This window comes from Solanum dulcamara, chromosome 12 (assembly GCF_947179165.1).
Source record: "Solanum dulcamara chromosome 12, daSolDulc1.2, whole genome shotgun sequence".
NCBI classification, from domain to species: domain Eukaryota; kingdom Viridiplantae; phylum Streptophyta; class Magnoliopsida; order Solanales; family Solanaceae; genus Solanum; species Solanum dulcamara.
In genome coordinates, this window is record NC_077248.1 from 22,641,780 (window position 1) to 22,657,743 (window position 15,964).

Consider the following 15,964-nt stretch of genomic DNA (forward strand, 5'->3'; position numbering starts at 1 on the left):
TAATTTTGGTCCTCTTGGCTTCGAAGCGGCAGGATGATCTATTTGACTGCCAAACTGTCCCCAGTCTTCTCTGATGTCCCACATAAGATTCCAAAATTACCCTTCTCCTTTGTTGGGTAAGACATTACGTCATTCCTCTTATAACCGTCCTTTGCCCGAAAAGGCTAAAGCTGTCTAACGAAAGCGACAATCACCGTGTGAACACTCCCGTTTCTGCCATGTCATCAACTGTTACCCGACAACCCGATTTGTATTCGTCAATTTCACTATCCAAAATCCCACGTGCCCACAGAATCAATTAATTTAATTTGAACATGCCAGCTAAGCTAAAATCAAATCCGTGTACAAAAAGTGTATTGATCTTTATTCTCATCCTATTCCCCCGAGTATATAAAAGCTAATAAATTAGAAAAATCAGAAACCATCTGAACACCAACGACCAAAGTTTTCTCAGCTTTTTTCAAATTTCAATGATGCAGAGGTCAACTAAGAGAACTAATCAAGAACAAACAGCTTCAATGAACAAACCGCCTAGATTCAGTGACGAACAAGAGTTTTCAATCATGGTTGCTGCTTTAAAAAATGTGATTACAGGCAGTACTCATACTTCTCCTGTCATGGATGCCAGTGCCATAATTTCATCACCTTCTACGAGTATCTCCCATTCTATTGAACCGCCCCTGTTTCGTCTTCCAGCAGAACCAGAGCCTTGTCAATTCTGCAAAATAAAAGGGTGTTTAGGCTGCAACTATTTTGGAACTCCAGCTGATGCTGCTGGTGGCAATAACAAGACATTAAATATTATTGCGAAGAAGAACAAGAAGAAGAAGAATTACAGAGGAGTGAGACAGAGACCATGGGGAAAATGGGCTGCAGAAATTAGAGATCCAAGAAGAGCTGCTAGAGTATGGCTTGGAACATTTACTACACCAGAGGATGCAGCCAGAGCTTATGACAGAGCAGCTATTGAATTTAGAGGTCCAAGAGCTAAGCTTAATTTCTCATTTGCAGATTATACATCGATTCAACAAACGAATAATACTTCTTCAACCCTGCAAGTGCAACAACAACAACAGTCCACGCAGTTACAACAGGAAATTAACACAGAAGAAGAGTTCTGGGATCAATTGATTTTATCGGACAATGAAATTCAAGATTGCTTGAAGACAATGAGTTTTAATGGAGAACCTTCTGATTCTGCTAATGGCTATATTGCTCATAGCTTCTGATCACTTTCAATTAAAAACAAGAATTGAAAAGGAAATAGAAAGATAATTTAGGACAAAAAGAAAGAAATTTATAGCTGATAGTTTTGGTAGTATCAAATTACATTTGTTTTCCAAATTTAGGTCTTATATTTTTGTTCTTTAATTAAGATTGATTGTATCATAAATAATTAGACACCGTACTGGAATTCTGTACGGAGAATATTACATATGGGGGCCTGAGAAAATGACGCCAGAAATCACCTGATGATTTTGATGGCAGCTTGCCTACCAACTTCAACGAGTATATCTTTTTTTAATTAATGGCACGTGCATAAATTAAAGTTAAATATTGGGAGTATATTTGATGTATTGACAAACAATGTTCTCACCAAGAGAAGTAACAAGGTTATCCTCTGCCATTCAACATTACTTTATTATACTAGTTTATCAATTTTACTAGTTTTTAGGATTTGGATGAGTTGAATTACTTGAAATTATCTAATATAAAATATCAGTCATGGTTTCAACATGGCTACTAGAAGTCATTTAAGGATATTTTAGTCTTTAAGCAATTCTTAATAATGAGTCATTACTGCATTGTCAATAAATTAGACCCCTGGCGCGGATCTAAATACACCACATACAACGGTGCTTTAGATTTAGCCTAAAAAGACTATTAATATCTCTATCTCTCACTCTTCAACTCATATGCTTCTTCTATGTGGTGGTGTTCTTCTACCAAGTATAGTTCTTTGTCAAAGGATTATACCATATTGCTTTTAGATTTATGTTAAATCTTTTTCTTTTTGGGTTATAATTTTTGAGTTTTGATTTGGGGTTTCTCTCCATCTTGATAATTTCTAATGGAGGAAGATCTAATTCTTCGATTCTTTCGTCTCTTAACTAAATTGAGCCTTATTTGTTAACGGTTGCAAATAACTATTGAATTGATGGTGGTATCAGTAGAATAGAAGGAGATTATAAGATTTGTAGGATTTTCTTTCGAACTATATTTTATTTATTTATTTGAATTTAGATATTTGTTTGATCCGCAAATTTCAAAGAGAATTGCATCTTGTATTCTTTATTTTTATCACGTAATTGTGGTTGTGTTGGTCTTGTAATTATGCCCTGTTATTGTAAATCTATGTGTATGAGTTTTTCTGTGTATTTATTACTTGTGAGGTATTTTGTACTGTCTACAGAGGAGATACACAAGGCCTATTGTCACAAGGATTCAGACATGTGGTTGGTTTGGGGAGAGCGTAACAGCTAATCCAGGAATTCTAGGTTGGGACAGAGATTTCTGGTTTTCTCATCCTGCTCTTTGTAAGATAAATTTGTTTTACCAAAATCGATGTTATTTCTTAATGAATTTAGATACTGGATTCTAACACTAAGTTCGTTGACGATTATGTAACAATCGATTGAAACAGATCTCGCCCCGGTAATAATTCAATTCCACCTTCCCGAAAAAGATATGAGGTGCTCGGAAATGGTCGAAGTAGTTGAATAGGAGGATCACTATGACTATAACTAATACTAGTTTCTTCTGATATGATAGGTAAGAGCATACTGATCTTGAAATTAGTTTAGTAGTTTAAAATTTAGCTCGTACCATTATTCCCTAACGCAGCCTGAGGGTTGGAAAACCGATTTATGCATTGCAAATTACTGGGAATGATATGTAACAGCATATGTACGTAAGGACAGATAATGCACGTAAAGGGCACAAAAAAAAATTACGTGAAAATTTTCTTACTCAATGGAGAAAAATCACAACTAGTCCCACAGAGTTTAGCAATCAACTTTCACTAAGGTGCAAGAGTAAAGTTATCTATTACAACTTGTTGTAACTAGATACTAACCCTCTCCATCCCTTGGCTTACAACAATTCTATCACAAGACTTTGAGCCTAAGCAATATTTCTATTGCCCACTACCCCAACTAACTCTTAGACTTTGAACATTCCGATCAAGGCTAACTCTAGCAATGACTCGAAAACTAAGCAATACATGTATTGTCCACTACACAATCACTCCTAGGTTAATATTGACTTTTCTAACTATTTCAGAGTTAACTCTAGCAATGAAGTTAAAATGACAAACAAACTGATCAATGTTCCTTTATAGTGTAGGAACTGATCTTACAATATTTAGCACCAAAGATACAAAACTCAAAATCCAAATGAAGATGCTGCAATGCTGGATCTGGTCGTTGTTGAGTATGAGCAATGTTCATATTTGAAGATGAATTTTGCTTTGTGTATATGTTTGATTTATAAAAGTTTGGTGTGTTTTGTCATAATGTTCTCTTCATAAGAGAGACAAAAAACCTTGGAGCCACGCCATTAGTCGGGGTATCTATTGTTGCAGTGCCTCTGTTGCAGTGCCACCATCCACATCAGCTTTAGCGGCTTTACAACTGGTCTCCAGACTGTCTGTGACTCGCCTTGTTTATGGGACCAAGTCCGTCTACCGAGTCTCATGATTTGTTAGTACATCAAAATCCGAATATAATATTTTTTCCATTTTTTGATGATGACAAATCATGCAAACCTGTAATTCATGTTTCTGCTACCAGGTCCTTCATACATTCCCCATGTCGAGTAGTTCCTCCTGTCACATAGCTTCTAGACATACCATGAACACAACTTCATCAAGTTCGCTAATTAGGTCTCATGGTTTGTTGATGCATTAAAACCTGAATTATAATAGAAAATCTTGAAACTTATTGGGAATCATGCAGCTTATTACTCCATAGGGATTATGGCTATTTAGATCTTGAAGGAAATTGGATAGGGTCACTCATATGGGTCAATTCGGATTCATATTAATAAATAACAAATATATAATTATTATATATTTATTTATTAATTAAAAGGAAGAGACACAACTAATTGAAAAGTTATGTCCCTTTAAATTTATAAAAAGTTTCTCTTCGGAGAAACAACACATCTTTTTCTCAGGAAAAAAAAAAGAAACGCTTCTTCCTTCTTTTTTCTTCCCTTTTCAATTCCTAAAAGGCTCCTGTGAAGATTCTAATGAAGATTTCTTCTCCGAAAGTGTTGAAACAAATCTGTAACAAAGTACGATTTTAGACTGTGGCTTTATATGGTATAATTCGTTTTTGTGTGTGATTGCATTTTTTAACTAGTGAAACGAATTCAATAATTCTACAAACTAAGTGTTTGATTAGATTCTTCATTAGCATCAGAGCCTGCATTTTATTTGTTCGTAATCATATGTTCCATTGTTGACACTATCGCATCTTGTTAATTTTAAACCAAAAACAGAAGATCCCTGATTTTTTGAACAATCACAGAGGTTAATTTTTTTTTTTTTGATCTGGCAAGGAAACTACAAGTGATGTTTTTATTAAAAAACTATTTGGAAAAGGTTTTTAACAGAAGATGCCATGTTTTTTTTGAAAATAAGTTTTCCACTCCGTTCTTGGAAGGGACTAGATCCTTTTTTAAAGTTTGTTGAGCTTTTTTGTTTGTTTGTCTGTAAGACAATAACAGACGGAAAAAAGGGAAGAGAAGTATATGGTTGTTCATATGGCATGTTTGGGGTTTAGATAGTTCAAGTGTTTTTTTGTTTGTCTGTGTGTTAGACACATCTTGTTAGAAAATTTATTTGTGTAGTTTTCTACCCAATCTTTGTGACAGTAGCGTGCATCCCCAAATTTTTGCAACAATTGCTTTAAAAAAGGACTGCTGCAGTTTCTTAAAATTTAGCAGATTTTATTTAATTTATAGGCATTCGACCACCATAAACTTTACGAGTAGACCGTAATCGAGTTTTCTTATTAAATCTCATACAAGACTTTTTTTATATAAATTGTTGTATAATTTTTTCTTTATGTGGTTAGTCCTAATCATTTTTCAGAAAATCATGGTAATGATAAGGACACACAGACAAGTTTTCACAAAACAACAGAAGGATAAGAGTAAAAATTTTGATTGACAATTTGATTAATCTTAGCCAAAATTCAATGTTCAAGATGATGATCTCACAAGATTTGTGAAACACATAACAAGAACTAAGGAGTTAATTCTAGAAGTTGTGTGGAATGAGAGTTTATTAACCATGGAGAAGAAATATATGGCTTTACGGTCTGCATTGCTTGATGTTTTTCAAAAAACATTATTTGAGAAATCTTGGGATAAGTTACATCTTAAAAAGTCGAGATCTTACAAATCATTGGTCTGACATTTTATGGATAAATTCATAGACTTGATTGTAAAGAAGACTGTGTCATTCTCATTGGTTGCCTATAAGATATAAATTGCTTATGGACTTGTGTATAGATTTTATTTTATATATTCTTGTTCACAAAAAAATATTACAGTGATAATGTGAATATTATTTGTATGTATTTGTAGTTGTATGAATTTAAATTTATATTATTTAGGCAATTACATTTTTAATTGAATTTTTTATATTTATTATAGAATTATGCATAATTAGTCTTGAATCATGTAATTTAAGAAAAGTGGTTCTTAGATGATTGATTGTGTTAGATTTACGACATTAGAATTTGGATGATGATTGAGAACTTAGTCAACTTTCGAATTTGAACCTAATGTGAAATAAATATTGACATAGTTAATTATGTTAGGAACAATTATGTATATGAATTTAGACTATAATTTATATATAGTTGTCTCACGTTACTTTATACTTGTTTAATCTGTATGTCAACTGCTGTAAAAAATATTATTTCCAAGCTTAAAAAAGGTGATAAGATTAACAGTAATAACTGTGAAATATAGAACATGAAAATCAATTATGTTCTAAAAGAACATGAAACTTGTGAAGCTCTAATTGTGTCTATGACACTTCTTGAAAATGGTAATACCCTCCAACATGTGAACGTCTTATATAACCCTAAAGTTAATCAACAAGAAGAGAAAAATATTTTTGTTCCAAAGATGTATAGGAGTTTGGCTAAGCTTAAGTGCTATAACTGTTAGAACAAGGAACACTTTGCTCATAATTGTCCTGAGCCTAAAAAGGTACATGACCTTATGAACAATTTATATAGTGATGTAAATGTTTCTTATTCTATTTTTTAAACTAAGTCACTTTCTATGTGGATTGTAGACTCGGAAGCCACCGAACATATAGCAACTGAAAGAGATACTTTCGTAGATTATCGACGAATCCCACGAGGATCCAAATGGGTGTATGTAGGAAATAATTCTCGAGAGGAGGTTATGGGTGTATGTAGGAAATAATTCTCGAGAGGAGGTTAAAGGGATTGGTACCTGCAAACTTAAAATGTGTTGTGGTCGAACTCTGCTCCTACATGATGTGCTATTTGCCCCATCAATTCGTCGTAATATATTCGTCGTAACACTGAAGTTTTTGGAGTTGATTCGATAAGCCGATCAAATGCAGAAACATTAGGAGTCATGCCATTCAGTCGATCAAACACATAAAGCTTCTTGTTGAACATCATAGGTTCTTCCAAAGGGGTAATGTAGTTCATGCTCATCCTTTTTATAGAGATTCAAACTGGTGACGGTTGTTTGTAACTCAAGCCTTTGCGCGATTGCTTGACAACATACCCTCTCTCTATCACCATTCTTTGAGTTGGATTTAGGCCATGATTTGCCTTTTTAATAACTTCATTTGGAAGCTTCCCTACTTTAAAAGCTTCATTGGGATTGTACCCTACTTTCACCAACAACTTATATGCATTTGGGTCAAAACCCTTATTTGTACGCTTTTTAGGAAGTGATTCATATGAATCATGATTTAATGGTCTGACAAATCCTTCTATCATTTTTGAAGGTGATTTGATTGCATTAATTTTCTTGATAGGAAATGTCAACCTTCTACTCTGCAACTCAGAGGGTGGGATCTTGACCTTGTTTGTCTTTGGGACATAGTGAAAAATAGGAATCGCTCTCTTACTTGAAGATGCCTCACTTGTCTTAGGTACTTTACTCATATCTGAAAGCGTTTTATTCTTTTCAATCATGACCCTCGCATTATCAGGTGCTACATCAATCTTTTTTATGATATCAGCCTTTTTGATTGGTATTGCGTTATCAACTTTGACTTCTTTTGAGACATGATTCTTTAAGTAGAATTTTGCATCAGCAAAGTGCGCTTCTGTCTTGGTGAAAGGTTCATCATCAGCAACTACCTTCTTTTGAACCCCATCTTCAAAGTATTTGAAACATTGATGGTAGGTGGACGGTACTACTTTGTTCTCATGTCTCTATGGCCATGCACTCGAATGCATATCTCCTATCGTTATATCTAATTTGACAGCGCCAATGGCTCTCTGCCCCCCTTGGTTAAATTCCTGAATCATCAGACGACTTTCAGATAGTTCATTTAGCAGAATTTCAAGTTCCTTCACAATGCGAATAGGGAGAATAATGACCCTAGATCCATCATCCATCATGATCCTATTTACTTTATGTCCACGCACAAAACCTATCATATATAAATGATGATTATGCAACACTTCACCCAATAAAAGATCATCATTAATGAATGTAAACTTTGCATCACAAGTATCCACTTCTTCAGACTAAGACTTGATAGGGCCTTCATGTGATGGAAGTAATGATGACAATGAGTTTTCTCCCGTTGTCTCTTCTTTATCAATGTTACAACATGAGGCCTTGGTGTCACAATGAGAAATTTTTTCACGGAACCAACTTGGCAAGAATTCCTCGAATGTCACCGGAGAACGTTGCTTTTGATAGTAATTCCCCCCCAACTCTTGACTTCTTCATATTCTTCTTTACCCTTTGAGTTTTAGGTAGTTTCTTCATCTTTGCTCTTATCACTTGCTTACTTGGCTCTCTTTGCAAGCTTTTTTTACAACGTCTTCATTGTGTTACTAAAATCCATCCTTCATCATCAGTATAAGCACCGCAAAATTAATTTTCCTCTAGACGTTTATCTTCCCCTATTACTTCATTCATCAAAGGAATGAGCAACGATGTGTTAACTTCTATCGATTTGAAGTCACCAAATTTAATTATTTTTGGTGGTGATGTAGCTAGGACATCACCACTATCATGTATTTCGATAAAGTTGCAAAGAACTATGGGATCGAGTGAACCAAAAGTGATAGAGACCTGATTTGAACTCTTCTTCTCGCCTTCAAGCAATATCTTTCCTTCACGGGCCAAGTCCATGATCTTTTTCTTAAAGATAAAATACTTTTCAATAGGATGGCCCATCAAATGATGATATTTGCAGCAATTTGGATCATTATTCCTCCCAGCCTCATCTAGATGCTTCATTTCAGGTAGCTCAAAGAGTTTTAATGCCAGAAGCTCTTCAAAAATTGCTGGAACATCTGAGTCCAAGAATGGATACTCTTTTGCCTGCATTTCCTTCAAAGTCAGCTTTCTACCAATGTTATTCTGAAAAGTCGTGGTATTCACCCTTTGATTCTTTCTTAGACTTGTAGCCATTTTTAAAGGTACGGCATTAACATTCATCGACTCCTTATTTCCAAATTTAGGTGCCGATTTCCTCTTTTCTTTACCTTTATTTTGTCTTTTCCCTTGCGAGGCTCATAAATAAGTGGTCCTTCAATTCCGCTTGCAGAAATGTTCAACTCCATATCATGAGAACGTGTGGCTAGTTCCTCAAATAATTTGGGTTTAATACCCTGTAGGATATAACGAAGTCCCCAACGCATTCCTTGAATACATATTTCTATTCCGAAAGTTTCACTAAGCCTATCCTTACAATTGAGGCTTGCATTTCTCCATCGGTTGATGAACTCGATGACATGTTCATCTTTTAATTGATGTGTATTTGTGAGTTCAACCATGCTCACAGTGCACCTTGTGCTATAGAAACGATTGAGAAATTCATGCTCAAGTTGTTTTCAACTATCAATAGAGCCATCCTCGAGATCCGTATACCAATCAAAGGCATTTCCTTGTAAGGAGCGCACAAATTGTTTGACCGGATAATCTCCATATGTTTCAGAATTATTGCAAGTTTCAACAAAATGGATAATGTGTTGCTTTGGATTTTCCTTTCTGTCAAATTGTTGAAATTTTGGAGGTTGATAACCTGCAGGCATCTTCAAAACATCGATTCTTGAAGTGTATGGCTTTGCATACGTAAATGATGACTTTGAAGATACGTCATACATATCTTTGATAGTTCCCATAATAAAGTTCTTCAGTTGATGAATGGAAATTCCTCCATCAGCAAATATTTGCAGCTTATCACCCACATTTATTTGCTTTGTAACTGAATCTCCCTTTTCTTGTATGCATGACTTGAGTCCCCATCCATAACATTTCCAACTTTGTCCGTCAATTTGACAATTCGATTATCCTGATCTTGCACATATTTTGTTAGACCTTCAATTGTCTTTGTCAAACTCACCAGTTGTTCTTCAACAGTTGAAGTGTTAGTCATCATCGCTTAGATGGTCGTTATGGATGATGGAGTAAAGCACGGATTTTCTCTCAAACTGAAATTTATTTGAAATAAGTTATGTGGAGTGACTGAGGCAGATCTAGTGATCAAGACATCATCTTCATCTTGAATAGTACAATTTCTTGTGTTAAAAGGACTAATCGAGCCAATGTCTTTTCAACAATATCAGCTATATTCTCTCCTTCTTCCAATTCATTCGGAAAGAATCTTGCCCCCTTTGAAGATGGAAGATCGAAAATATGAACTGATGCGAACGACACTTGAATTGCTTATTGTCCTAGCAAGTTTGCTTTGTTCCTAGTGATGGGTCCCAAACTTCCCATAGTAGCATCTAGTATGTTCTTCACCACAGAGAAAAACTTGGAATCAGTAGCCTTAGCAACAATAGTCCTGAAGTCAAACTTCTTAGATGCCATTTAAGTATTCTTGAAGTTTGATGATTGATGTAAAGATATGAGAGGTAGAGATTGTCCCACTAGGCGTGCCAAAATTTGTAAAAAACAAATTTTCGAGCCGAGAAAAATAAATAATCAAGACCGAAAAATTAGAGTAACAAAGTGTAATATTTGATTTCAAAATATAGTGTGTATTACAATCTCTATGATAATCCTCTGATTCTTCAAATAATATGGAATATGTTGAACTTGAATTTGATTTTGAGTTAAGGGCTTGAATAACTTGATCTTGAATCTTCGTCTTCAAATTTGAATTTGAATTATTCGTCATGAACACTTGTACGGTTATGACGAATAATAAATATGAACAAGTAACTTGATCTCGAACTTTTTGATATTTGCCTTCATTCTTGATCTTGAACTTGAATTTGAATTTGATTACTTAAACTTTGTAGCTTTGTAGAGAATTTGCGGCTTTTGATCCACAAGCTCTCTTCTTGTTTCTTGTTCTTCCAAAAAAAACCTTCTGAGAATAATGGGGACATCTATTTATAGTTATAGGGAGTAGTATGCTGGTGTGATTTGATTGGTCGGTTTGAACTGACCAATCAGATTCTTTTGGTGAAAAACTTTAATTTGATTGGTCAGAATATGCCACATAATCATGTGACATTATTCTAGTGGCTCATTTAATTTGACTTGAATTGCCACATAACTTCGACACATGGCATAATTTTAGTGGCTTATTTAATTTGACTTGGATTTCCACATAATTTTGGCACATGACATAATTCTAATGGCTCATTTAATTTGACTTGGATTGTCATATAATTTTGACACTTGGTATAATTATAGTGACTCCTTTAATTTGACTTAGATTGCCACATAACTTTGACACGTGGTGTGTTTTTAGTAACTCATTTAATTTGACTGAAATTGCCACATCATTTGGATTATTTTCTTGAATTTAATATAGTCCAATTTAATTTATGGATTTAAATTCAATAAAATTTTAATGCTTACACATATATATTGTTAAAAATCGATATTCTTTTTAAACAAACTAAAAAAGAAAACAAGACAAACAAATTAAAAGAAAGGTAAAAGGTCAAAAATACCCTTAAAATATGTGAAGTGAACAAAATTGCCATCAGTTTATAGTTTGATCCAAAAATATTTTTGCTATCAATATTTTGGTCCAAAAATGCCCTTATTGTTATTTAATGAGTCAAAAATGTATTTTTTCAAATAAATATATATTATTTATTTTCCTTTTGAACACATTCTTTTTCTAATAATATTTTTTATTTGCAAATATTTATCCTGTTTCAATTCAAAAAAAATTAAAATATAAAATTATTTCTTATTTTATTATAATTATGTTTTATCGTTATCTAAATAAAAATTAATGATGGATGTACTATGATCTTATATATATAACAATATTATCTGTTAAAAGGGTACATGAAATTATTATATTTTAATTGATAAAATGAGTTAAGAAGAAAAAAAAATTATTTCCTACATTTTTGTTAGTTAAAGTGGGTTTAACAGAATAAAACAAGAACATAGTTCTTTAAAAGTAATGGTTTTATTCAGAAAAAGATTTATTTTAAAATAATAAGTAACAATAATAATATTTATTCAAAAAGGGTATTTTTGACCTATCTAATAATAGTAGGGATATTTTCGATCTAAACTATCAATGATAACAATATTTTTGGATCAAAGTATTGACGACAAGGATATTTTTGCACCAAGATATAAACGAAGGACATTTTTGTTCATTTCACATAGTTTTCTGAATATTTTTGATCTTTTTCCGTTAAAAGAAAGATGGTATTTTTTTGTCATCTAATATTGTGTTAATTGATTTAAAATCATAATCATATTGTTAAAAAAGACATTTTTTTCAAAATGAACTAAAACAAAAAACAACACAAACAAATTAAAAGAAAGATGATATTTTTTTCAACTAATGTTGTGTTTATTCATACCAATACTAGTATTATATTAGTCTATCCGTTCATCTTTATTTGTTCATATTTAACTTGATGCATCCCTTATGAAGCAATAAATACAAAAATATTATTATTGATCACTTCTATTAATTATAAGTCATCTAAATGTTATGAAATAAATAATATTTAATAATAAAAATAAAATAGATATAAAATAATAAGATATTTTTTTAATTTTTCAAAACTAAATAAATAAAAGTAATTATTTATTTTTTAATATTGTGAATAAATAAAAAATAAAGGAGGAAATAATAAAATTTGATAAAAAGGAATATGAAAAACAAAAGTTGATAACGAGGTATTATATATAGTTTGGTCCTCTAGTCTTTGCTTCGAAGCGTCTTCTTTGATGGTCTCCCGTAAATTCCAACATTACCCCTCTCCATTATGTCATTCCTCTTATAACCGTCCTTTGGCCAAAAAGGCAAAAGCTGTCTAACGAAAGTGACAATCACCGTGTGAACACTCTCTTTTCTGCCATGTCATCAGTTATTACCCGAAAACCCGACCCATCATCCACACATCCAAAATCCCACGTGCTCACAAAATCAATTAAGGAAAAAAGGATCAATTCCCCTCAAAATTGTACTGATTACACACTTTAGCTACTGGGACGACCTATTACATATCTATTACACATCTATATAATTCAAATGTGTATTTATCTACTCTTTCCTACACTAACCCCATATATTATGTCCACTCGCCCCACAATAATGTCATGTATTAAATCATGAACCCCCAATGTCACGTGTTAGCATTAATAAAATCACCAACTTCTTCATCTTTCTCAAATTCACTCACATTGCTTCTTCTTGATCTAATTCAAAGTTTCAAATCTTTCCACTTCCTCTTGCATACATAAGAGAGAAAGGAATAAAAAGTTATATTTGATTCTCCTTAAAAATAACTGAGCTTGAATTTCAATTTGGAGCTTCAAATCTTTTTTTTGTTATGAAAAGCGGGTTTGATTTTTTTTTATTTTATAAATTCAACTTGACTTGTACCTGGAATAGAGTAAAAGGGTATCCAATTGCTCTTTTCATTGATTGTACAGCTTTCTCGCAAATTTAAGCTTTGATGAACAATTAATTCTTCAGTTTTTTTCGAGTGAAATTTTGGATAAGGTGGATGGGCTATAATATTAATTTTCAAGAAATTACCATTGGATGACCATTTTAATAAAGAGTTCATCTCTGCATAAAAAGGCAAGAAACTAGGTGAACATTTCTTTCAAGATTATGTTGAAACCTAAATGGAAGAATACCAAAAAGGCTGCTGCAGCGGATGAGGACGACGGAGCAGTGGTGGTGGTGGAAGAGTTTGTGAAGGAGTGGGAGACATGGACAACAAATCTTGAAATTTAGAGGTTGAGTTTTTCTTAGGTTATCAAATTTGGGAATTTAGAGGTTGAAATTTTTCTTGAATTATCAGATTTGAAAATTGAGAGGTTGGCTTTAGATGCAAAAAAAAGGGATCATTTTAATTAAAAAAAATAAAAAATCGAGTTTGTAAAGGTATTGACGCGCTGAAAAATTGTGACTGAAACGTGCTTGAGATTGGGTGTAGGAAGGGGTAAATAAATACACTTTTAAGTAATATAGATGTGTAATAGATTGCCCAAATAATTATAGTATGTACTAACTTTTCGATACAAGTTCAAAAGAGAATTTAGGTCTTTTCCCAATCAATTAACTAAATTTGAACATGTCAGCTAAGCTAAAATCAAACCCGTGTACAAAAAGTGTACTGATTTTCATTCCCCTTGTATATAAAAGCAAATAACTTTGAAAAATCAGAAAATCGATAATCTGAACACCAAAGACCAAAATTTTCACAGCTTTTTTCAAATTTCAACGATGCAGAGGTCAACTAAATTCAGTGACGAACAAGAGTTTTCAATCATGGTTTCTGCTTTAAAAAAAGTGATTACAGGCAGTACTCATACTTCTCCTGTCATGAATGCCAGTGCCAGTGCCATAATTTCATCACCTTCTACGAGTATCTCCCATTCTATTGACCCGCCTTTGTTTCGTCTTCCAGCAGAGCCAGAGCCTTGTCAATTCTGCAAAATAAAAGGGTGTTTAGGCTGCAACTATTTTGGAACTCCAGCTGCTGCTGCTGGTGGCAATAACAAGACATTAAATATTGTGGCGAAGAAGAAGAAGAAGAAGAATTACAGAGGAGTGAGACAGAGACCATGGGGAAAATGGGCTGCAGAAATTAGAGATCCAAGAAGAGCTGCTAGAGTATGGCTTGGAACATTTACTACACCAGAGGATGCAGCCAGAGCTTATGACAGAACAGCTATTGAATTTAGAGGTCCAAGAGCTAAGCTTAATTTCTCATTTGCAGATTATACATCGATTCAACAAACGATTAATACTTCTTCAACCCTGCAAGTGCAACAACAACAACAACAGTCCACGCAGTTACAACAGGAAATTAACACAGAAGAAGAGTTCTGGGATCAATTGATTTTATCGGACAATGAAACACAAGATTGCTTGAAGACAATGAGTTTTAATGGAAAATCTTCTGATTCTGCTAATGGCTATATTGCTCATAGCTTCTGAGCATTTTCAATTAAAAACAAGAAATGAAAAGGAAATTAAAAGATAGCGGGACCATTTAGTTTTGGTAGTATTAATTAAATTTGTTTTCCAATAAAGACTGTATCATAAATAGTAAGGCACCATACTGGAGTAATCACCTGATGAATTTGATGACAGCCTGCCTACCAACTTCAAGGGGCATATTCTTTTTAATTAAACGAACGTGCAAAAAAAGAAAAAAAGGAACGTGCATTAATTAAAGTTACAATATTGGGAGAATATTTGTTGTATTGACAACAAACAATGTTCACACCAGGAGAAGTTATCCACGGCCACTCAGACGTTTACTTTATTATTATCTAGTTTATCTGTTTGACTAGTTTATAGGAGTTGGATGAGCTGAATAAGTCGGAATTATCTTTAAAATAAAAGGCACACAATATCATATTTACTGTTTCCTTAATTATTTCTTTTATATCTAATCGACACATGAATTAGGGTGTCACGCCCCAAATAAAGGGAGGTGCAACTGACCCTCGATATCTTATTCGATCAAGCTAGCCTCTAAAACATAATGGAAAGGGAACATCGAGGCTCGACAAGACCATCACAATTAACTGTTGAAACCAGATAAATGGACCGGCGAGGTCATAATAATATCAGTTGACATCTCAATGCCTTTCAAAGAGGGTCTTCTTAACAATAAAATAGTAAAAACTGACTCATTATATAGATTTGTAATTTTTATGATTCGTGCGATATGAAGATGTCACAATCAGATTTCTCTGGTCATGATGACACCTATTAAAACCACCATTAGGTAAGCCTAACCCCTAGCCAGGAACTAGAAGCACCGGGCTAATAAGCGGAAGAGAAACATATGAAGCGGAAAACGATAATAATGAAAAAAAGAGAAATAAACATAAATATATACAAGAACCATCCCCAAGACCTGACATTAGTCGATATTCGGACATCTAATCAAAATAAGAGTACAAGGCTTAAACAAATATAAAATAGATACAGATAGCCTTCGAAAGAAAGTAAAGACTAGTCCTAGCCCCAAAACAAATAAAAATCGACAACTCCGGACGATAGGAGATCACCCAATCTCCGAATACAAGCTGCTTCACACTAAGTTCAATCACTGGTGATAACCTGTTCTATAATCTGCAGGGTGCAAAAGAGTAGCATGAGTACCAAAAGAATGGTACTCAGTAGGCATAGGCCAGCTGAGCTCCAGCGATAAAGCAAGTATAGATAACATATAAAAAGGTAAATATAGCTCAAGTAAACAAATAGGATCTAATACAAGGTAAATTAAAGCAGGAATAAGAGTAAAGAGCT

General features: G+C 33.5%; 2 protein-coding genes across 2 annotated transcripts; both read left to right on the forward strand.

Annotated features, from left to right (window-relative positions):
- The first annotated feature begins 431 nt into the window (after positions 1-431).
- On the forward strand, positions 432-1,512 carry LOC129876807 (ethylene-responsive transcription factor ERF109-like). The gene has a single exon (XM_055952301.1). The coding sequence runs from the start codon at positions 471-473 to the stop codon at positions 1,227-1,229; it is 759 nt and encodes a 252-aa protein (XP_055808276.1). The 5' UTR covers positions 432-470; the 3' UTR covers positions 1,230-1,512.
- A 12,341-nt stretch (positions 1,513-13,853) lies between these two features.
- LOC129877123 (ethylene-responsive transcription factor ERF109-like) lies at positions 13,854-15,047 on the forward strand. Its single transcript, XM_055952602.1, has one exon. The coding sequence runs from the start codon at positions 13,922-13,924 to the stop codon at positions 14,636-14,638; it is 717 nt and encodes a 238-aa protein (XP_055808577.1). The 5' UTR covers positions 13,854-13,921; the 3' UTR covers positions 14,639-15,047.
- The last annotated feature ends 917 nt before the right edge of the window (positions 15,048-15,964 follow it).

Bases quoted from the DNA above. Each gene is read 5' to 3' on its own strand.
- LOC129876807 (XM_055952301.1), top strand. From the start codon at position 471: ATGATGCAGAGGTCAACTAAGAGAACTAATCAAGAACAAACAGCTTCA.
- LOC129877123 (XM_055952602.1), top strand. From the start codon at position 13,922: ATGCAGAGGTCAACTAAATTCAGTGACGAACAAGAGTTTTCAATCATG.